Here is a 21,444-nt window from a genome sequence, read left to right on the forward strand (position 1 = left end):
AGACCTATTTAGAAATAGAAAGAAAACACTGCATAAAGGCTAACCTTTATAACTTGTAGGGTATTTTTGTGAAATACGAATAACGTTGTCAGCATTGATAACTCTGATTCTGATTTTACTGAAAATAGATACGGAGTAGACGTAAAAGAATTGTTAGCACTGTAAGTGCTATGCGTATATAGTTTTTTTACAAATGGTTTGTTTTTACTTATCATATTTGATACTAATGATTTATTTACATGTATACATAATATAATATTTATTAAGAAACGGAAGTATCTATTGAGAAAACAGTAGAATAAGATTTAATAATTGAACGAGATTTCATTTACTTGGATATGTCTGCACCTGAAGTAATGAATAAAGCCAAAGAAAAGCAAGATGAGATATTATCAGAAAAAGACAATGAAAAAACAATACCTACAATAAAATCACAGACGTTCTCTAGGGAAAGAAAAAGGAAGATTGAAGTAAATGATAAAAGTCATACACAAATTAAATACTCTCAAACTAAGGAACATTATTCAGATAAAAATTTATCTAAGCGAGTAAAATATGATGTCAAACAAAATGTATATATAATTATTATATTACACATTTTTGAAACATTTTATTTATTTATTAAATCATTTTCTTTTATCTGTATATCATAGGTTAATAATACTTCAGCAGATTTAACTACTAGTAACAGTGAGAAAACAAAAGAATCATCAAGCAAGGAAGAACACATTGAAAATGCATTATTAGTAGTAAAACATTATAATTCAGTACTAAATAAAGATAGAAATAAAAGCAGAATTTTGTATATGAGAAATTTTAACAATTGGATTAAAAGCATGCTTATACGTAAGATACTAATTTATATATAAAATAATGCTTTTGTGTGCAACAATTTTTAATGAAAAATCATTTACAGTGGAATTTATTAATAAAACTCCAACTAATTCCCGTTTAAAAGTGCTAGATATGTGCTGTGGTAAAGGAGGAGATTTATTTAAATGGGAAAAAATAAATGCAGCACATTTGATCTGTACCGATTTGGCTGATGTAACTATACAACAATGTCAAGATCGATATAAACAGATGTCAAAAAGATATTCTGAAGAAAGAAGATATTTTCCTATATTCTCAGCAGAATTCATAACAGCTGATTGTACAAAGGTATTTGTTTTTACTTTTCCATGAGTTTGTAGAGGAATGCTGAACAAATAATTGACAAAATGTAATTGGTCTGAAATTTGTATCATTACTAATTATGTTAGCAATGGAGAAATCAGTGATAAAAAATGATTTCAGGTTCGATTGAGATCAAAATTTAAAGATCCTAGTATATCACTTGACTTGGTTAGTTGTCAATTTGCATTCCATTATTGTTTTGAGTCACTACAACAAGCAGAATGTATGTTCAGAAATGCAAGTGAATGTCTTAAACCAGGAGGTTATTTTATTGGAACTATCCCAAATGCATATGATCTAGTGTAAGTTCATCTTTTAATATGTTGAAAACTTTTAGTTAAACTTATAAAATTCTTAGCTTATAAAAAAACTTATAAAGTTATACAAAAATTAAATGCTTGTTTTAATCAGTTCTAGATGGCAGAAGTGCGACGGTGATGGTTTTGGAAATGACATTTATAATGTAGAATTTTTTTGTGACAAAACAAAACCACCTCTTTTTGGTGCTAAATATCATTTTCAATTAGAAGGTGTTGTTAATTGTCCAGAATTTCTTGTCTATTTACCTGTATTTCGTAAACTAGCTTCAAAGTTTGATTTAAATTTAGTATTATTTGAAAGGTAAAAAGAATTTAGTAACTGTACTTACTGTATATCTATCACATTTATAAATAATGAAAATTTTGCTTAATTATAGATTTGACAGCTTTTATGAACGTATGAAAGATGGGGATAAAGGTAGAATGTTACTTAGTAAAATACAAAGTTTAGAAACTTATCCACCTCGACGCGAGGTACAGCTTACTGGTAACCCTGATAAAGATTATCAACATGCTAAAGAATATTGCTCGCAAAAGACTTCGACTCGCCGTGAGATTGGGACTTTATCTCAAACAGAATGGGAAGTTACTTGTTAGTAGAAAATTAATATAATTTGATAATTAATTACGTTTGTTAATTTTATTGTAATAACATTAATTTTGTTTTAGCATTATATGCAGTATTTTCTTTTGAAAAAATGAAACCTGGCTGGAAGCAACATTAGAACATGTAAAATTATAAAAATTAGGAACCATAAGATGTTAAATTTTTAATATAAATTTAAGCACTGACTGTATATTGTACGAACTAGTCTGTTGCTATAGAAATACACATGTATGTCAATACAGTATATATATGCAGTTAACTGATATTCTAAATAACTTGCTCCAATGTGTTCAACAATATATCACTCCAAGCTAAATGTATACAATATACTTTTATGTATTTGATTATGGATTATGGATTTGATTGTTTTTTGTATAAACATAAAATTAAAAAATTTAATATGAATAGTATTATGATTTAAGAAGATGGCATAAACTTTTTTACCCATTGAGCTATACTTCATAAAAACAAACTCGTTAAATTTGGACATAAAGTAAGCCTTGTTAACCTCTATATAATATTATGCCATTAATTACAAGTGCATGCTATTTTCCTTAGATAAGCCATAGATATAAAAAGCGAATTAACAGAACTATAAAAGGTTAATATTATAGAAATCATATCACACAATAGCCTAGATCTTTGTATATTCCTTTGAATTACTAATGAAGTTTTAAGAAATTAACAATAAATAATTTTTTAATGAGATATATTTCCTATGTTATGAATCTCGATATATATTCGATTATATGTCACGAACATCTCCACTTAAAATTGAAGTTTGTAGCAACGGTTGAATAAAAATTAGATATTTCTTTTCAAAATTAAAGCGATTTTCATCGATAGGAAAACGCAATTGATACATTAACAATTACTCTCATATGATTTATTTATAAAATTGTTAGCGTTATGTTCATAACGGAACATTATCGGAAGAGAACGACTGAATAGGCAGGTACGAACTGCGGTGGAAGGGATTGTATTGGGGATCGAAGAGGCGGAGCAAAGAAACGCATGCGCAGTTAGATATTTTTGATACTTAGACTGGGTCTCCTATCTAAGCGTAAGCTCGGCTGTAGTCTCACGCGAAGTTTATAGTCGGATAGTGGTGTGTGTGCCCCCAGTCTTCTTTGCTTCTCTCGCTTCTGTTAGCCCTTGCGTCGCTAAAGTCTATCAGTTGCGTTTGTACGAGAAATGGAGCTCGAGCAACCGACAACGCAGTCGAATTCCGACTCAGTAAGTGACCATTTAATATCTATTTGCTTCACTGCGTTTAGCTACGTGTACAGTTTTTTAATATTTTGTCTTATATTACGGCTTTTCTCTTGTACGTACGGCATAGTCGTGGACGCAAAATTTTTCTAAGTCCCAAAATGGCGTCTGCGACTAAGTCCTACCTGGCTCGCTTCACACTGCCAGACGTTAAGTCCAACGGAGGAGTAGATAGTTATATACCATGCTACGATCTTATTAAGATGATATTTATATGTAAATTTTATTGTTTCAGGAAAAAAAGATCAAGGAGAACAGTAATGTGACTGGAAATCATAGTGGTAAGTGGTTTATTCGTACAGTTTTAACGCATGTAATCTGACATAGCTGAAATCAGAACTTTATAGCAGCAAATGTTAAATTCAACGCGACGACCAAAGAGTTAAGGCTGCCAACGACCCGACCGGTCTGACACGTGTTTCGACTCTGACGAAGCGTCCGAACTACTTACGACTTCCTGCAATTCAAACTTAGTTTTATTTTTTGAATTGGCATTTGTTCACGTTCTGTATTACGAGAATTTAGAATTTCAATTTTTTAAAGTAAAAATTATGGAATGTTTCTTAATTTGCCTCTTTTAACTAAATGAATACAATACATTCTAAATTATTTTTGCATTTCACATTTAGTTAAATATTTCGAAATATAGCCGTAATAAATTTTATTGAGAAATACAAATAATTTTTTTTTATATTTTAGTAATTATGCAATTTTATTTAAATAATTACTTGCAAAATGATTTATTTTTTCAATAAAAAGATTTTGAAATACAATTGATATTATATATATTTGTGTGTGTGTGTATACATATATTATATGTATATTTCTAGATGCTCATATAAATGGCATGTCAAATGGATTTGACAAAAAAAGAGAACACAAATCCGAACATAGGGATAAGGATAAAGAACGATCTCATAAATCAGATCATAAAGACAAAGAGAGAAGCAAAGAGAAGGATAAAAATCATAAAAGTGATCACAGGGAAAAGGAAAAAGATAGACATAAACATAGTTCTAGTTCTATTAAAGAAAAAGATAAACATGATAGTAGCAGTAGTAACAAAGATAAAGATAAGGATAGAAAGAGTAACTCATCATCTAGCAAGGATAAAGAACACAAAAGTAGTAGTTCTTCAAGCAAAGATAGAGAAAAGGATAAAAGCAAAGATAAAGAACATTATCACAGGTCTAGCTCTAGTTCAAGTTCCAAGGATAAAGACAGGTATATTTAATATAATTTTGTATTTGATCACACAGAGTTTTATGTTCATATACAACAAATTATGTTGCAGACATCACAGTAGTTCCAAGGACAAAGAAAGCAAAGAGAAAGACAAAGAGAAAAGTAAGGATAAGGATAAATCCAAACACAGTATAAGTTCAAGTTCTCGTGACAAAGATAAAGACAAAAATGTCTCTAAGGATAAAGAAAAGGAGAAAAAACATTCATTAGAAAAGGACAAGGAAAGACATTCCACATCTCATGCAAATGACAAAGAAAAGCATCGCTCTTCTGAAAAAGACAAAGATAAACATAATTTGTCCAGTAAAGATAAACATCGCCATGATAAAGAAAAAGATCGACATCGTCATGAGAAAGAAAAATGTAAGTTATAACATAAGGTATACAACAAAGTTATGAACGAAGAATAAACTTGTTGATTTTTATTTTATCTAATCTATAGCAAAACATAGAGAAGATAAAGATAAGAAAGAGAAGGAGAAGGAAGAAATTAAAGTAAAAGAAGAAGTAATGGATATAAAACCTAATCACATAGGAAATGAAGTATTTCAGTATATTGATGTTGGCCAAACCTTGAAGCATGAAGTTAAAGAAGTACATATATACTTTTTCTAATATATTTATTCTTATACTTAAAACAAATGAATTCGAATAATTAAACAAATTTAAAATAATAAATTACAGGAACCTATATCACAAATTGAACCTGAAGATGATGATGACAGTGGTGGAGAACAACCGTTATATATTAAAGAAGATGAGGATGACGAAGAAGCTATGAATGAAGAAGAAGGTAGTATGGATTCAACTGATGGAAATGACACAAGACTTTCAGATCTTCATAATACAACAATTAAAACTGAAGAAGAATCGGATGAAGATATGCCATTGGTAAGTCAAATTTATATTAAATTTTTATTATTTAAAAATTAGATATGTATATTATAATATAAAAATTATACAGAGTGCAAGGTCCATGGCTCCTACAAGTGTTAAAAGAAGTTTAGATTCAGAGGAAGAAGATGATGTCCCACTTTCAGCGCGTAAAAAGTCAAAGAAGAATGATACAAAAGCAAAGAAGAAAAAGCGAAAATATGAAGATGATGAAGACGAAGACGAAATTGAACAAGTACTGTGATTCTTTACATATATTCTTTATATGCATTAATGATGTTATAATCTTACTTAATAATTTCGCTACGGCGGCTCGGTCCGCTGTAGCGCCACCACTGAACTGGACCTCGTGCCGAAAGTGTGCACATTATGGGTGGACAGTTTATCTTGCAAGAAAAGGGACTTTTCTTTAAAACAATATACATAAAAGATATGAACTTATTTAATAGGTATAAAGAGTCTGATTAACAATTGAAAATAGTGAAAGAATAATATACAGTGATTAATTATTTAATTCCATATATGTTTTGAAACATGGAAACACACACAACCCAACATCACATTCTTGGTATTGATAACGAGATTCTCGTCTCTTAGAGTTTTTCGCACACACAACACATCTTTGTGATCTATTTTTTCCTGTAGCTTCATAAAGTGAAGGAAAATGTCTTCCATTGAGTCTTGATAGGTGATTTTTTCCGGGTGTAATAGGATGACAGGTTGTTTTTTCTGATATTTCTTAAAAATTTGATCTGTTAATTTCAGTTGAAATTTTACAATTGATGTTGTTTTGTTGGTTTTCAATTTGTATAGACAATGTAAATTCCATAAGCACGTCCATCAATATATTCCATCAATTATATGGAATATATATTTTTTGTACCATTTTGTTGTACATGTCGCTGTGGGTCACATCGTGCATGTCTGATATATCCCGCATTCGTCTCCACGGGTTATGTGAATGCCGGATATATCCAACGTTAGGAGCGAAAGGATTAACTATAAAAAAAAATTTACAGAAACCAAAGAAGAAAGGTGCAAGAGCATCAAAGGGAGAAAATTCTAGCCCAAGGAAAAAGAAGCAAGAAGAAGAACAAGAAGTTTGGAAATGGTAAAGTTTCTTATTATTTGAAGAACTACATCGTGTAAATAAATAAGGTTATATCGTCCTAACCTTATTTTGTGTGTATGCGTGAATACATCTTTCAGATGAAGTATAATATAGTAAAACTTATATGCATATTTTTTAAAGCAAAATATGTTTAAGGTTATTACAAATATCAGAATAATGTTTTCGATAAATTTACATTTTATTTATAGATGCAAATGTTCTACAAAATTGGAAGTCCATAAATATTTATCTATTTTAAGGTTAAGTTTTTGAAGCATGTTGTTAGATATATTGTAATACCTTAAGATTAATGGAATATATAATGAAACAAATACGAAATAAAACTAAATGAAAAAATCGTTATAGGTGGGAAGAAGAAAAAAAAAATGATGGGACAAAATGGACATTTTTGGAACATAAAGGACCAGTATTTGCACCTCCTTATGAGCCACTTCCCCCTGATGTAAAATTTTATTACTGTGGGAAAGAAATGAAATTAAGTCAAGATGCAGAAGAAGTTGCGACTTTCTATGCACGCATGTTAGATCACGATTATACTACAAAGTCTGCATTTAATAATAACTTCTTCCATGATTGGAGAGAAGTGATGACCGAATCAGAGAGGGCTAAAATAAATGACTTGAGTAAGTGCAATTTTAAAGAAATGCATTCGTATTTTGTCCAAAAAAGCGAAGAGCGGAAAGCAATGACAAAAGAAGAAAAGCAGAAAATAAAAGAAATGAATGAACAAATTCAAAAAGAATATGGTTTTTGCATTATTGATGGACATAAAGAAAAAATAGGTAATTTTAAGATTGAACCGCCTGGTTTATTCAGAGGTCGTGGTGAACACCCTAAAATGGGCAAATTGAAAAGAAGAGTTATGCCAGAAGATATTCTTATTAATTGTTCCAAAGATTCTAATATACCAAAGCCACCACCAGGCCATAAATGGAAGGAAGTTCGGCACGATCCTAACGTTACCTGGCTTGCATCTTGGACAGAGAATATTCAAGGACAAGTGAAATACGTTATGCTTAATCCATCAAGCAAACTTAAAGGAGAAAAAGATTGGCAGAAATATGAGACTGCTAGAAAATTAGCACAATTAATAGATAAAATTCGTGCTGAATATAGGGAAGATTGGAAAAGTAAGGAGATGCGTATAAGACAAAGAGCTGTTGCATTATATTTTATAGACAAATTAGCTCTCAGAGCTGGTAACGAGAAAGATGAAGATCAAGCAGATACTGTAGGTTGTTGTTCTTTACGAGTAGAACACATTACATTACATGAGCAAAAGGATGGAAAGGAATATGTAGTTGTATTTGACTTCTTAGGTATGGTGAATTTTTTGCTTATAAATTAGATAAAGGTGAAATTTTTTAGTATAATATTTGTATATATGTTTTTATTGTGTTTATAGGTAAAGATTCTATAAGGTATTACAATGAAGTGCCAGTAGAGAAAAGAGTATTCAAAAACTTACAACTTTTTATGGAAAATAAATCACCAAGTGATGATTTATTTGATCGTCTTAATACAACCGTTATGAATAAACATTTAAATGAATTGATGGAAGGTCTCACTGCTAAGGTCTTTAGGACATATAATGCTTCATGGACATTGCAGCAGCAATTAGATAAATTGACAAATCCTGATGATACAGAAGCAGAAAAGATTTTATCATATAATAGAGCAAATCGAGCTGTTGCAATATTGTGTAATCATCAACGTTCAGTGCCTAAAACACATGCAAAATCTATGGAAAATCTTAAGGCAAAAATAGAAGCTAAGAAGCAAGCTATAAGTGAAGCAGAACATGCTGTAAAGGAAGCTAAACGTGATGCAAAACATGGATCTGTTAAAGAAAAAGTGTACGTATTGGTTAATTATTAAAAATTAAGTAGTATTAAGTACTTTATTGTGTATTTATTATTATAGCGTATATGAAAAGAAGAAGAAGGCTCTTGATAGATTAAAAGAGCAACTGACAAAATTGGAGGTTCAAGCAACAGACAAAGAGGAAAATAAAGAAATTGCTCTAGGCACCTCCAAGTTGAATTATTTGGATCCTAGAATTACAGTTGCATGGTAACTTTGATTCTTCTTTTATTTTATATTAAATATTGCAATCATAAGCACAATATTACAATAAATGCACAGCACTTACATTTTTATTTTTATATTATTTAGGTGTAAGAAACATAATGTCCCTATTGAGAAGATTTATAATAAGACTCAGAGGGATAAGTTCAGATGGGCAATAGACATGGCAGGACCAGATTATGTATTTTAACCCCATAGAAGATTGATTATTACGAAAAATAACTCCCACTGATTGTATTTAGTGAAATTTTCGTTAAAATTATTGAGGGAAAAAGTAATGGTATAATTTTCTATATTTACAAAAAATAAATGTGAAAATGTGAAGACATATTTTGTATAGAACACTACGTTAAATTTCGGTAAAGACTTTATATTCAGTATGTAATAAGCACATACTTGTAATCTAGAATTGATCGCTTAGCAATCATCGCGTAAAAATTTTAGCGGTCGCATTTGCATATAGACGTTTAATTGATCTTATAAATATTAGAAACTAAAATTGAATAGTTGACGAAAATTTAAATTCGTGTTAGGTAGAAATTTATAATATTTGTGAATTAAAAAAGCAAAATTTGTGCAAGTGATCTAAATTTAGAGAATATAGCTCAGTTACTTCATTAGAACAAGAATTTTACAGTCTCTAAATTTAGAAGTGCACAATAAACATTGGTTGCTGCATTGTACATAGAACTATGAAAACTTTGCCAGCCAAGTAAGAAAGAGGTATGTGTATTAGATCTAAAAAAAATGTGACTGCCGAATGAGCAGCTAATTTTTATATTCCTTTAATTTGTCTTTTCTCATAAGTGTATAATGTCATCAATGGACAATTAATTAAAGTTAGAGTCGCGCGCTCTATATGAATTTTTTAGTATAAAATTTATCAAATCGAAATTGTGGTTAGCCAATTTGATTGAAATATAGCGTCTCGAATGATAATTATAACATATTAATGTATTTAAAAAATAGATTATTGCTTTTAGCGATTTATGCTTTATAAAAAAAATGTTTAGTCTATAATAAATGTGAACACAGTGTATCTATAACATTTTTTTAATATTCGTACACATAAAAACCTTGTGATCACCATGATATAGAATATTGTAAAAAAAAAAAAATACTTCAATATGTTACAAATTAGTTATCATATTTATAGCCATAGTTGAATTTTGTTTACTGTTTAATAGCAAGATACTCAAATTTATTGCAATATTTTTCAAAATCCTTTCCTAATGTATACCTGTAAATCATTTGTACAAGATATTCTAAATTTGAAGAATGTCTTTGTTTATATGACTCATGGGACTCAAATTATACATTAATATTTCAGAGTATGTGTGTGTGAAACACCTTATTTTAATCTGTTATAAGTAAATCATGTTTAGAATAGATTATTCGCTTATTTATCTTGGAATATGGATCAGAGACGAGTAATTTTTTCAGTAGCTTAGGATATATTCACGTTAGTTAGATTGTAGACTTTATAATAAATATATTATTTCCATCATAAAAATATTCATTCATCTTACTAAATTGAATATTAATTACTCGTCACTGACAGAATATTCCCATATCATTGTGTTGTATGCATATGAACACATACAATTTTTTACACTCATATATAAATATATATATTTAAGGAAGCTGCAATTATAAAATTATACAAATATGTAATTAGAATGGTGGTTCTTTATAACTTTTGTATTAAAACATTATGTTAATAACAACCACAATTGTAAGTTAGTTCATTTTATTTAAAACTATAGAATGTATACTAATACGTTTTAAGAAATGTCGCAAAGTTATTAAAGGCCACTATTCTCATAAAACTGCCAATTATTGTATCAAGAGTCGCATAATTTAATCGTCTGTTATGCTACAAACTAGTTTTTGATATATAAGTAAGTTTGGTCATGTTCTAATCTCATTAATAATTTAAAATGAATGTTTCATTCATTTCAAACATTTTACTGTCTAAAGTAGTAAATTCTTATAATATTTATCTTTTTATATTATTGTCTTTTTTCAAATATTAATGATTATAAACATTTCTGAAGATGAAACTAGTACAGTATATCAGACTACATTAACTTATACGATGATCAAGTAGACTGAATTTAAGATATATATGTGCGTATGTGTCACATTACTCTTAATTTACTTTATTAAAGTCATTTGCGATATAGAAATTAGTAACTAATTAACATGACATAATGAAATACAATCAGTACATAGGCCTCTAATATCAAATGTTTTATGCACATAACATCAGATATAACATTTTTAACTTTTACAAGTGAGAAGTAAAAATACAATCGATATCTAGTACAATGAAGTGTACACAAATTGAAGGTGTATGTATATTTCGGACATTATCATTTCTATACGATACTGGAATAATAAAACTTATAGTGCAAAAAGATAAATTGATTTATTTACATAATAACTGAATGTTCACATACTTACTATTAATAGAATCCAATGATTCAAAATACATCGCATCTAGTTATAGGTGTGCTTTATTTTAAAGTAAAAAAAAGTATAATCCGACGATACTTTACTTTTATTGGTTTATTATTAAAGAGCAAGGTACAATAATATACTATTATATTACTGCAGTTAGTGTTTATAGTAATAAATTATTAATAATTTAAATCAAATAATTGTGTAAATTTGTAATAAATATTAAAAGTTGTAAAAACATACAAACATAACGTTCCGTGTGCGTGCAACATAATTTAGTCCCAGATCAAATAAATATTAAATATTCTCCTAATATTTCAAGCCAGAAAATAAAATACAGAAATAACATATTTTACATGTTCAAATAATTCATGTCAAAAGATATGTAGTGCGTAATTTCAAAAATAATCGAAGAAACTTAACAATATATTTGTAATTTATATTCTGGCTAATGAAACATTTACAATACATAATATAATCTTTAACTGAAAGGAGAGAAGTAATACCATAACAAAAAAAATAACTTATTGAAATACAATTTTATATCTAATAAAAAATAAACTTGAATTAATTATAATACAAAATTTGTTATGCAGCATTGAATATTAATCCTTATTATTAATTATACGGAAATCGATATAGAAGCAAAAAACTTGTTTTTATCTCTCCATATAATTGATAATATATATTACACAGTATCATGGTTTTAGTATATAAAATATAAAATCTTGATTTAAGATTAAATGAAATCATTTTTTTTTTCTTTTTTTTTTTTGGCTATTATGTCACAGCAGAGTAATTACCAAAATAGTAGTTCCTACTTTAGAAAGGTAGACTAGACTATGTTAAATCACTATTTTGTTACAGTTGTTATATGTAACAAAATATATATTATGCATCAAAAATTGAAGCATTTTTTGAATGCTTACATAAATTGCATTCTACAATGTTAAATTTAATTTTATTTACAGTTCCAATCAACAATCATTTGTTAGTAATATTATGCTCTTTTTTCAATTAACAATTTTCCTTCGTTAATTTAAATTCAAAACTATTAATGGAAATGCTATTTTTTAACTTGACAATATTCAATAATTATGAATTGCATAAGCTATGTTTTATGAGTACCGTAATTTGATCTATATGTCATACTAAAAATATAAAAATCGTTTATTGTCTTTCATAAGTGTTTATATGAAGTATTTCAATACTAATAGTAGTAGTGGTAGTAGTGATAGTAATAATAATAGGAGTAATAGCAGCAGTAGTAATGATAATAAAGATATTGAAATTTCTTCCATCTACTACGAAATATAAAACAGTACATGGATGTACCATTGTAAAATAAATTAAAAATATTGCTGCAAGACACGTTCGATTAATTAGAAATAGACAACATCTTTTTTTAAATGAATTCCACAAATTTGCTGCATATAAGTGTAATATAAGAAAGCATAAATGCTTATTAAAATATTACAATATTAAATTATTTTGAAAACAATTTTAAATATTAGCGGATATCTTGATATTCATACTAGTCATTTTGTATTGCTACAATTAAGTTCGGCAATACATATTATGTTACTCATATAATACCTATTCCTTCATGTCAGAACATTATACCAGTTTACTTTTAAAAATTTATCACAATACATCGAGATAAAAATCGATGTAAATTAATACATACAATTTCATGGTGATTAAACAATTTTGCAATCTCTCTCATTCTGGATCAGTTTCTCCTTCTCCGATCGTCAATACTGTAACAAGACCAGCAGCTGCCACCTTAGCTTTATATGTCTCCGGTTCGAACCAGCGAATCGGTTCCTGTTAAATAAAAATAAAGTTTAGTTGCATAATTGCTAATAACAAACTATATTGTAAGTAACCATTGTAGTTTCTACATTACCTGGATATGATGTTATAAGCAGCATGCTTTGGAATTGTAAAGCAAGTGTTAAATGGTTTATGTAAATGCATGCCATTTTAGAGTAGTTACACAAACGTTTTCTAATATAATTTTGAAGTTGAACAAGAATTTCACACATTTGTTATAATGTACGTACTACATGATTTTAAAAAATACAAAGTAAAAATGTTTATTATCTTAAAAATTCCATAAGTGTTATACAATAACATTCAGTATATAAGTCTTTTTATATAATGTAAAATTTAATACTTTTTTCACATAATATCACTAAAATAATAAAAATTGCAATAACGTTTTCTTAAATTCATTTAATATTAATCACTTAAATTTAATATGCATAGCATACTATGCAACTATTAAACAAATCATAATATTTAAATAATGACGTATATGGGAAACTTGAGAGAATATAAAATTTACATACAATGTATAACAAACACATAACACGACATATTTTCGTTTTTGATTTACATTAGTAATCAAATTCCTAATTCATTAAAAAAATAAATATTTTAGTAATAAAATAGAAGAATATGATTGAAAAAAGAACTTTTCGTAATTATTTAATAATAATATATATTATGAATCTAATTTATTTAATGAAATAAACATATACTACTGCAATAATATTCAGTAATAAACATCAATATATTATTATAACCCAAGGGCAAATTATATTGCTTTCAATATAAAAAAACCATTATAAGTAACATATAACAAGTTTTATATATAATCACATCTACATAATACTGTCAAAACAATTTTTTTGGTTGAAGCTATTAAATATCACAAAAATCATGCTTGTTCTAAACTTTTGGTTTAAATATATATATATATACATATATATATATATTGTATATGAATTAAAATATCAGCCTTGTAATTTAATATTTCCAACGGAAAAAATATAAGCTAAGGAAAAAAGAGCTTAGGAATCAATTCTAACTGATCAAAGTTAGAAAATATTAGACTTTAGGAATTATGATACTTTCGTGAAAATGCCTTCCACTAATGGAAAATATCTGTTCTTCTATGCTATTACTGATTCTAATAATGTAGTGAGATTTAATATCTAATATTTCAAAAGTGAAATAAGTAAAAATATAACAGTTATTTTAGCATCAGCACATTTCAATACGGGGAATAGACGTAATTCCAAAATAGTCAAATTAATTTCAAGGCGTTAATCTTGTATCATCTTGCAAGAAAAAATTAGTAAATAACACTGTCGTACATCAGGTGATTAGCATTGGTATCACATTGATGTACCTTGCGAACAATGTTGGGACATTCCTTTTGAATACGAGCCCAATCTGCAGGCGGTCGTTTAGCATAAGGGCCTGTTGAACACAGCAACAAAAACTCGTATGTGAGTTCTCTAATTTCTGGAACTAAACAAAGTATTACCAAAGTATTATCTTTTGTAGTTGAAAGCTTTCAATAATCACTCAAAATAATTACCTCCCTGAGTTGATGAACTTGGTTCAGGTATAATAAAGGGTTTATAAGTTTCTTCACTTTCTGACGTCGCAGTACTATCCATATTTAATTCTCGGCCTACTTCGTTTGTATTATTTGGAGTTAACAATGTTTTTTGTGTACTGGAAGACGAGATCGAAAATGGAGACTCTTCTTCGAAATTGAAATATTCTATACCACTTGTGAAATTTTCAGAATCTCCCAAGAAATATTCGTCTAAAACTAGTTTTGCAGTCTAGCATACAAAGTAATTGTGTTAGAAATACATCAAATAAGATACTTAATTTATACCTTTAAAAAAGAAAGATTATTACCCTAACAAGGTCGAGATTGCATCCTGTGATCTTTAAGGACTGGTTACCAACTGTAACTGTATATTTATATTCGCCTATACTGGCGTCGTTGGTGGAGAAGCTGTGGAGGAGTGAACTTCGTAAACGAGAGTTTTGTTGCTGATGTTGCAATCGATTACTTTCGTCTGACGCACTACTATTTAGTGAGGAGCTAGAACCACCCATGGCTCCTTTTTCTCCTCCACCTTGCTCCAATCTCACCGGCGATGCATTTCGTTGAATCGTATCTTTTATCAAATCCTTCGCGTAACTGACATAATAATAGATAAAAAGTAACTTAGATATTCCAAGTTTAATATAGAATAGTAAATAATTAAAATTAAAATTGAGCTCACTGTATCTTGTCCTCGGAAGTACCCGTGATTTGGACAAGTCGTTCTTTGGCTCCAGGGTTTACTACAAAAAAAAGCAGTATGTCAAACATATTTTGTAATATTAATAAAATGTCAAATGTTTGTTATCAATTAAAATTTATTATGTAAGTCTTATTTGCATTGTGGTTAATGTGCAATTTGTCAATGCAAAATTATATATCAATAGATATCTATTAAATATAAGTAATGTTCAAACACTCCAAAACAAATTATTTATGCATTAAAACATTAAAAAGTTTAACATTAATTATGTAAACATTTCCTGTAAAAAGAGATAAGATAAATTTTTAGATATGTTTAAAACTGTAAGCATTTATAAGCAGTAAACAAAATAGTATGAAATGCATAAAACACTGAATAACATTGTAATAATAACATCAAATGTTATTCAACATTTTATACTTACTTAAATGTGATTTAATAAGCTGCAAACAATATGCATACTAATGATAATAAAATGTGATAACAATCAAGACAGTCATACAGTAAAAAAAGATTTTGAGTAATCACACAATCGAATTTTCACAATATCATTAAGTGATTAACATAATAACATATAAAGAAAAAATATTTCATGCAAATAAAGGTAAATGTAAGTTACAACATAAATTATATTCATGAATGTAATATCACTTGCTATCATAAATTTATTTTACAATGTTGTAAGAACAAAACCCATTTATTTATACGTTTTATTACGGAAAGTTTTTCAATATATTTTACTAATGTTTTATATGTGAATATATAGTAAATATTTAACAAAATATTTAATCATGAGAACAAAAAACTCCAATTTCTATTACTTTATAAAGTGGATTGATGTAATGGAAATATTAGGTATGTAAAGATATTAAAAAATATATAATTAGTTATTTTTGTAATGCGTGAACATGATGCTATTAAGCCATCTGCAAATTATTTGTTTACCTCGCTGGAAGGAGATGATTGTCTGGCTGAGCTCTTCGATCATGTGAACCCGCCGCCCTTTTATTCCCATCACTGTATTTTTGTGCAAATGATTTAGAAGTAGAAACATAATACTTACTACTTACAATAGATGTGAAAAACAGTATACAAAATATAAGATATATCAATAAACAGATCCAAAAATATAGTGCAACGGTAACTTAAAATTAAAATAAACCATTCAGAAATTAAAACAAGTAAGCCGTATTCTACATTATATTATGATGTTTTACATGTATGTATATTTCATCTACAATATACATATGATTAATATAATTTTAAAAAATTTTAAACTTCTCTTACCTTTACCAGAATCACTGTTACGTATAACAACTTCATCTTTACAGTAGTTTTTTCCAGGAATACGCGTCGGTTTAACAAATTTGCCGCTATTTTTTATAACTTCACCAGGTCCTAAAATAGGTGCCACAGTAGGGGAAGTCATTGTTGCCATAGGAGATGACAATACATTTGTAGGTGTGTCAGGAATTGCTTCTGCCTATTAATGTCATTTAGACTTCTTTACAAACCATAGCATTTATAATAAAACATAATATAATAAAATATAAGGATGACATACATTATCTAAATGCGATAATTTCTGTGTATAATATACATCCATAGAATCTGTGTGACGCCATTGCTTGGCTCTTAATTCTATAAGTTCCAGCAGGTGAACCCTAGTCGTCAAATCTAACTTTTCGTCTTGACTTCCATTTCTGATCGCCACAAAAGCTCTGTCCAGCTGATCTATAAATTAAAAAAAAAAATTGAAATTATTAATATCTTGACCTCACTCCATTTTTTATATTAAAAATATTATTTTAAGGTATACCTTTATAAATAGCCTCTAATTGAGGAGCACAAAGTTTTAAATGATTACACATTGTAATCACACTTATTTGCAGCGTTCGATCATGGAAGCCATTAGTTAGTTGCATAGCAACATTGTCGATTAAGGACACTATGTCCTCCACTGTAAAATATAATGTTTTAATTTGATAAACTATAATAACCAAAATCAATAATTAAAACATTATAAAGGAAGTGAATAAGAGAATAAAATTGAATATGCATGTCTTACGTATGTAATACAATAAATGATACATTATATAAGTACATTAATTAGCAATATATTACCAGTCGTAATCCGCCCATCGACGGTCGCGTGGCGTTGAGCAAGTTTAAGCGGCCGAGGTTTTTCGATTTTCTTGATGGTTCGAGCTCGATTCAGTTGTGTTGCGGCCATTCTCTATAATCTTAAACAAACAAACACAAAGAATAAAAAAGGACATTAAACAGAGCTACTAAGTAGATAAGGATTAAATACAATTTAATGAAATTAACCAATATAGCCTTTATTTTTTTCACATAATTAGAAAGCATAAGTTTCAAACACTACCTTTAAGAAAGTAAAAATAAGTATAGAATTTTCTAGCCGATTTCTTTTCACACACTGTTGAAAGTCTTCCTAACGCGACGCTACTTCATAATGTAATAAAAGCAATTATTTGTATGATCAATATTTATACAGATGTTGCATTTTTCTGGCAACTTAATATCATTTTGAAATTAAAGAAGAGAAGGATATTTTATTATCTTAAGTTTAATCGTTTTGTAGAGGGTATTCTTCAAAATTTTCGATATGTAGTTCTGCGCCGCGGGTGATTTAAAAATAACTACGGAACAGAGTGTGGTTTATGTAGAAAATACTAAACAATATCAAAGGAAAAAAAATTGAATATTTAATGTACTAACGTGAATTTTAACAATATTTGCTACAGTTGTTGGAGTTGGTGCGAAAGTAGAGTCTTTACAATAGTAGGTTATTTTACCGTAGCCTACGTAGCGATAAAAATAATTTATGCGGTCTCCATGCGAGCGCCTTTGGTACTTTCGACATCTTGTAAGGCACGTTAGAAGAAGAGGGAAAATGTGCAAAGAACAAAGAGAGATAGTAAGCAAAAGAAAGGAGAAAACAAGAGTGGGGGAGAAAAGGTGGGAGGGAAGAGCAAGAAATAAAGGGGGGAGGAAAGGAGAAAAAATATAATGAATTATTTAAATTTTGCAAAGTACAAGACAAATAACATAAAGAAAATTCTTTATGTATACATCGAAATACTGAATTCTATTAAGGTAGGACATTAACATGAACATTGTAAAATCCAAAATTATGAAAGCTAAGGCACATCACGTCGAAAAAACGCTTAACATTTAACATTAACCAAATTGTTATATTTAAAGAGCAGTATCTACAATTTAATTTTTATAATTAAAAAGTCACTTACCACCACGTCGACCGTGCCACAGATCAACGACAGGCAGATCGTCTGAAAGAAATCGGTAAGATATGTCGACTGTCGTTGACATACGTTACGAAGGTATACTCAAGTGTCTTAAATTTACAACAGTGATACTAACATGTTATTTAAAATTCACTAGCAGAAGCAACTTAGCTCGATGAAAGCACGGTTACATAAACAGGTCTCGACACTCTCTAGAGAAAAGCGCTCAAAATTTGAGTCGTGAAAAATCAATATGGAAGACGATAAAGTTCTTGTTATTACAAGACAAACAAAGATGCATAGAATGCCTCTGTTTCTGTCTGAGACATGCATAGCATGTCATGCACGCACTGGATGGAAACCATTTTGCTTTCCATATTGATTTGTCTCGACTCAATCTTTGAGCGATTTCTGCCATGCTTTCGCCCACTTTCAGTATGAGTATCGAGACCTGTTTATATGATCCCAGATGGAGGTTTCTGCGTTTTTTAAACTTTTACGTACAACTTCATACAATAGAAGAAGATAGCCAGGATATAAGGAACAAAAAGTGTCCTTGAACCGATTTTTATCATGCATCATTGTGGTGCACCGTTCAATAACTCACTAAAAGAAAACATCGTAAATTAATTTTCAGCGCTCTATCTTTACCAGAAGGGTAGTTACAGAGTGAATTCGAATTATCTCTTTTTATCCTATTTTCCAAATTTAATGGCATGCAAAAATTCTGGGTTATTATAGACACATTAGTGTTGAAGCGCAAAAAAATACTGAAAAATGTAGATTTCGCATAGCAGTTTAGAGCGATCACTGTTTTATTATTATAGTAGCGACATGTTAGCATGACTATTATTCTCAACCTTAAGACTCAACTCAAGACCGACGATCTTTCGCGAACCATACATATTTAGTAATCACTGATCTTTTACCTGAAGAGACACATTACATCGGAGCAGGACAATAAAGTAATAAAGTAATAAGGTCTTAAGTTGAATTAAATAATGTGGTTTAACTTGTGTTGTAATTTAAAGATAATGAAATGCAGGAGACACTGGTAAAATATTGTTTTTCTATTGAAAAGGCTATCAATACGTTTACTTGTACCATTGAATATTAAAATATTGAAGTAAACAAAAAACGATACGAAAGTTTTGAATTACAAACTATGACAGTTTTAGATGAATAACATTATAGAAAAATTACATATACTGTTATGTGAAATTAGAATTATTTGATGAATATGTTATACTTACCTAAGTGGAAAGATACGCTTCAATCACGAAACAACACTTTGAGTAGGTATAAGAATGGACCAGGTAGGAGATAGCATTGATGCTTAAAATATCATTGTCAATTAAGAATTTTTCAAATAATGACAGGAATTTTCCAGGGAAAAAAATGGAATAAAAATTAAGCTAAAAGGTTTACATTCAGCAAATTCCTTAATTTTCCCAAATATTTTCACAACATGACAATTATAATTGAGCATAAGATCGAAAACACTAGATGGAAGGTTGCTACATATAAGAATAAGCCATTTTTACGGATGAATCTCTGATATACTTTTACAATAGATGTAGAGGCTTGCTAACTCATTTTGACGAAAGCTGCCTCCAATTATCCATACCATTATACGCCATTATCTCTAAAGCAATTACTTTTCAATTTGAAAAAGAATGATAGTTTTTCCCAATGTATTGTCTTCAGAATCCCTACATAAAAGAAAAGATCATAAATATGAAAATAATAATTTTCAAAAGGAATGAATACCATTCCCATCCATTTACTCAAAATCAGAAGATCTAATACTGATTTTATACATTTATATAATATATAAAATGTTAGAGAATATCCGTAACAGTAAAACAATACGTGGTTGAAGGATCGACAGATTAAAATATGTTCCAAAATTATTTGCATGTACATTTTATGATAAAATATTCCTAAAATACTTTTAAAACATTTTTAAATGAACGCCGTTTGTTGTCATGTAGCAAATAATGAGAAGAAAATCGATGTAATAACAAAAAAGTGGATCGCTGTGACGTGCACGAACCTGCGATAAAAAATTTCACAGCGGTACCATAAAGGAATATACAAAATACCTTAATCGCTCTGCTATCCACAACGTTGAATGAGAAACTGATACTCATATGGTACAAGATAAGGAATATATATACTTTTTCAATTGATTAAATCAATTTAATTCCTTTTATTTGTATATTACTTTTTCGAACGCACAAATATTAAAAATCATACAATATACTCACTGCGTAAAAAGAATACAAAATTTAAAAATATTAATCACATTTCTACCTGAAAATCTTCAAGGAAATTGGTTTTTGATTTTTTTAACTGCGACACACCTTTCCAAAAAATCTAGGAAGGGTTGAGAATAACAGTCATACTGACATGTCGCTACTATAAAGATAAGAGTGATCGTTCTAAAACTTATATACGAATCCACATTTTTCAGTATTTTTAATTTTTTTTCACGTAAGGTTCGCATCGAAAAAATCTAAAAGAAGTTTTCAACATACATAATCGTATCTATAATGATGTAGAATTTTTGTATGTTATTAAATAGGGAAAATAAGATAAAGACGGATAATTCAAATTCATTCTGTAACTATTACCATTTTGGTCGAGGTAAAGGATTGAAAATTGCCTTACGATGTTTTCTTTTGGTAAGCTTACCTTTTGGTACGGTACAGTAAAACCGGTTCACGTACACTTTCGAGCCCCTTATCTTGCTACATCCTTTATGTAAATAAATTATTGACATTGAAAACATTTTATTCAGTCAGTAAGAAGCATTCTACATGATGATGATGATGATGATGATGATGATAATGATAAT

The 21,444-nt window shown here is 28.8% G+C and overlaps 3 protein-coding genes and 1 long non-coding RNA gene across 10 annotated transcripts; 3 read left to right on the forward strand and 1 right to left on the reverse strand.

Annotated features, from left to right (window-relative positions):
* Nucleotides 1-86: 86 nt before the first annotated feature.
* On the forward strand, nucleotides 87-2,347 carry LOC122573059 (mRNA cap guanine-N7 methyltransferase). Of its 2 annotated transcripts, none has more exons than XM_043738980.1 (8): nucleotides 87-161; nucleotides 268-572; nucleotides 654-846; nucleotides 917-1,161; nucleotides 1,297-1,478; nucleotides 1,588-1,797; nucleotides 1,874-2,088; nucleotides 2,166-2,347. In XM_043738980.1, the coding sequence occupies exons 2-8, from the start codon at nucleotides 339-341 to the stop codon at nucleotides 2,219-2,221; spliced, it is 1,335 nt and encodes a 444-aa protein (XP_043594915.1). In that variant the 5' UTR covers nucleotides 87-161; nucleotides 268-338; the 3' UTR covers nucleotides 2,222-2,347. The 2 variants fall into 2 exon arrangements, with proteins under 2 accessions (XP_043594915.1, XP_043594914.1); XM_043738979.1 differs by having other exon boundaries at nucleotides 112-196.
* An 802-nt stretch (nucleotides 2,348-3,149) lies between these two features.
* LOC122573055 (DNA topoisomerase 1) lies at nucleotides 3,150-11,160 on the forward strand. Of its 2 annotated transcripts, XM_043738968.1 has the most exons (12): nucleotides 3,150-3,339; nucleotides 3,611-3,656; nucleotides 4,206-4,599; nucleotides 4,670-4,983; nucleotides 5,063-5,214; nucleotides 5,305-5,511; nucleotides 5,585-5,749; nucleotides 6,534-6,625; nucleotides 6,992-7,965; nucleotides 8,052-8,502; nucleotides 8,570-8,719; nucleotides 8,822-11,160. In XM_043738968.1, exons 1-12 carry the CDS (start codon nucleotides 3,298-3,300, stop codon nucleotides 8,922-8,924), a joined length of 3,090 nt encoding a protein of 1,029 aa, XP_043594903.1. In that variant the 5' UTR covers nucleotides 3,150-3,297; the 3' UTR covers nucleotides 8,925-11,160. The 2 variants fall into 2 exon arrangements, with proteins under 2 accessions (XP_043594903.1, XP_043594904.1); XM_043738969.1 differs by lacking the exons at nucleotides 3,150-3,339; nucleotides 3,611-3,656; nucleotides 4,206-4,599; ... (3 more) ...; nucleotides 5,585-5,749; nucleotides 6,534-6,625 and adding an exon at nucleotides 6,680-6,885.
* A 1,011-nt stretch (nucleotides 11,161-12,171) lies between these two features.
* LOC122573058 (eukaryotic translation initiation factor 4E-binding protein Mextli) lies at nucleotides 12,172-18,726 on the reverse strand. 5 transcript variants are annotated; one of them, XM_043738974.1, is made up of 11 exons: nucleotides 18,588-18,725; nucleotides 17,440-17,558; nucleotides 17,135-17,275; nucleotides 16,880-17,049; nucleotides 16,603-16,798; nucleotides 16,261-16,332; nucleotides 15,295-15,355; nucleotides 14,921-15,209; nucleotides 14,589-14,841; nucleotides 14,397-14,518; nucleotides 12,172-13,024 (listed from the first exon to the last, which is right to left on the reverse strand). In XM_043738974.1, exons 2-11 carry the CDS (start codon nucleotides 17,546-17,548, stop codon nucleotides 12,920-12,922), a joined length of 1,518 nt encoding a protein of 505 aa, XP_043594909.1. In that variant the 5' UTR covers nucleotides 17,549-17,558; nucleotides 18,588-18,725; the 3' UTR covers nucleotides 12,172-12,919. The 5 variants fall into 5 exon arrangements, with proteins under 5 accessions (XP_043594909.1, XP_043594911.1, XP_043594910.1 ...); XM_043738976.1 differs by lacking the exon at nucleotides 18,588-18,725 and adding an exon at nucleotides 18,135-18,208; XM_043738975.1 differs by lacking the exon at nucleotides 18,588-18,725 and adding an exon at nucleotides 18,058-18,192.
* LOC122573062 lies at nucleotides 18,340-21,325 on the forward strand. Its single transcript, XR_006318653.1, has 3 exons — nucleotides 18,340-18,435; nucleotides 18,544-19,900; nucleotides 19,975-21,325. It is a non-coding gene; the product is annotated as an uncharacterized LOC122573062 (long non-coding RNA).
* The last annotated feature ends 119 nt before the right edge of the window (nucleotides 21,326-21,444 follow it).

This window comes from Bombus pyrosoma, linkage group LG11 (genome assembly GCF_014825855.1).
Source record: "Bombus pyrosoma isolate SC7728 linkage group LG11, ASM1482585v1, whole genome shotgun sequence".
Lineage (NCBI taxonomy): Eukaryota > Metazoa > Arthropoda > Insecta > Hymenoptera > Apidae > Bombus > Bombus pyrosoma.

Excerpts from the sequence above, each read along its gene's own strand:
- LOC122573058 (XM_043738974.1), bottom strand. The coding sequence starts at position 17,548 with ATGGCCGCAACACAACTGAATCGAGCTCGAACCATCAAGAAAATCGAA. Across the intron at positions 17,276-17,439 it reads CGATGGGCGGATTACGACTG|TGGAGGACATAGTGTCCTTA; the intron begins GTAATATATTGC and ends TATATTTTACAG. Across the intron at positions 14,519-14,588 it reads AAGTTCATCAACTCAGGGAG|TTCCAGAAATTAGAGAACTC; the intron begins GTAATTATTTTG and ends TACTTTGTTTAG.
- LOC122573055 (XM_043738968.1), top strand. The coding sequence starts at position 3,298 with ATGGAGCTCGAGCAACCGACAACGCAGTCGAATTCCGACTCA. Across the intron at positions 4,600-4,669 it reads AGTTCCAAGGATAAAGACAG|ACATCACAGTAGTTCCAAGG; the intron begins GTATATTTAATA and ends ATTATGTTGCAG. Across the intron at positions 7,966-8,051 it reads AGTTGTATTTGACTTCTTAG|GTAAAGATTCTATAAGGTAT; the intron begins GTATGGTGAATT and ends TTGTGTTTATAG.
- LOC122573059 (XM_043738980.1), top strand. The coding sequence starts at position 339 with ATGTCTGCACCTGAAGTAATGAATAAAGCCAAAGAAAAGCAAGATGAG. Across the intron at positions 1,798-1,873 it reads AATTTAGTATTATTTGAAAG|ATTTGACAGCTTTTATGAAC; the intron begins GTAAAAAGAATT and ends GCTTAATTATAG. Across the intron at positions 2,089-2,165 it reads AACAGAATGGGAAGTTACTT|CATTATATGCAGTATTTTCT; the intron begins GTTAGTAGAAAA and ends ATTTTGTTTTAG.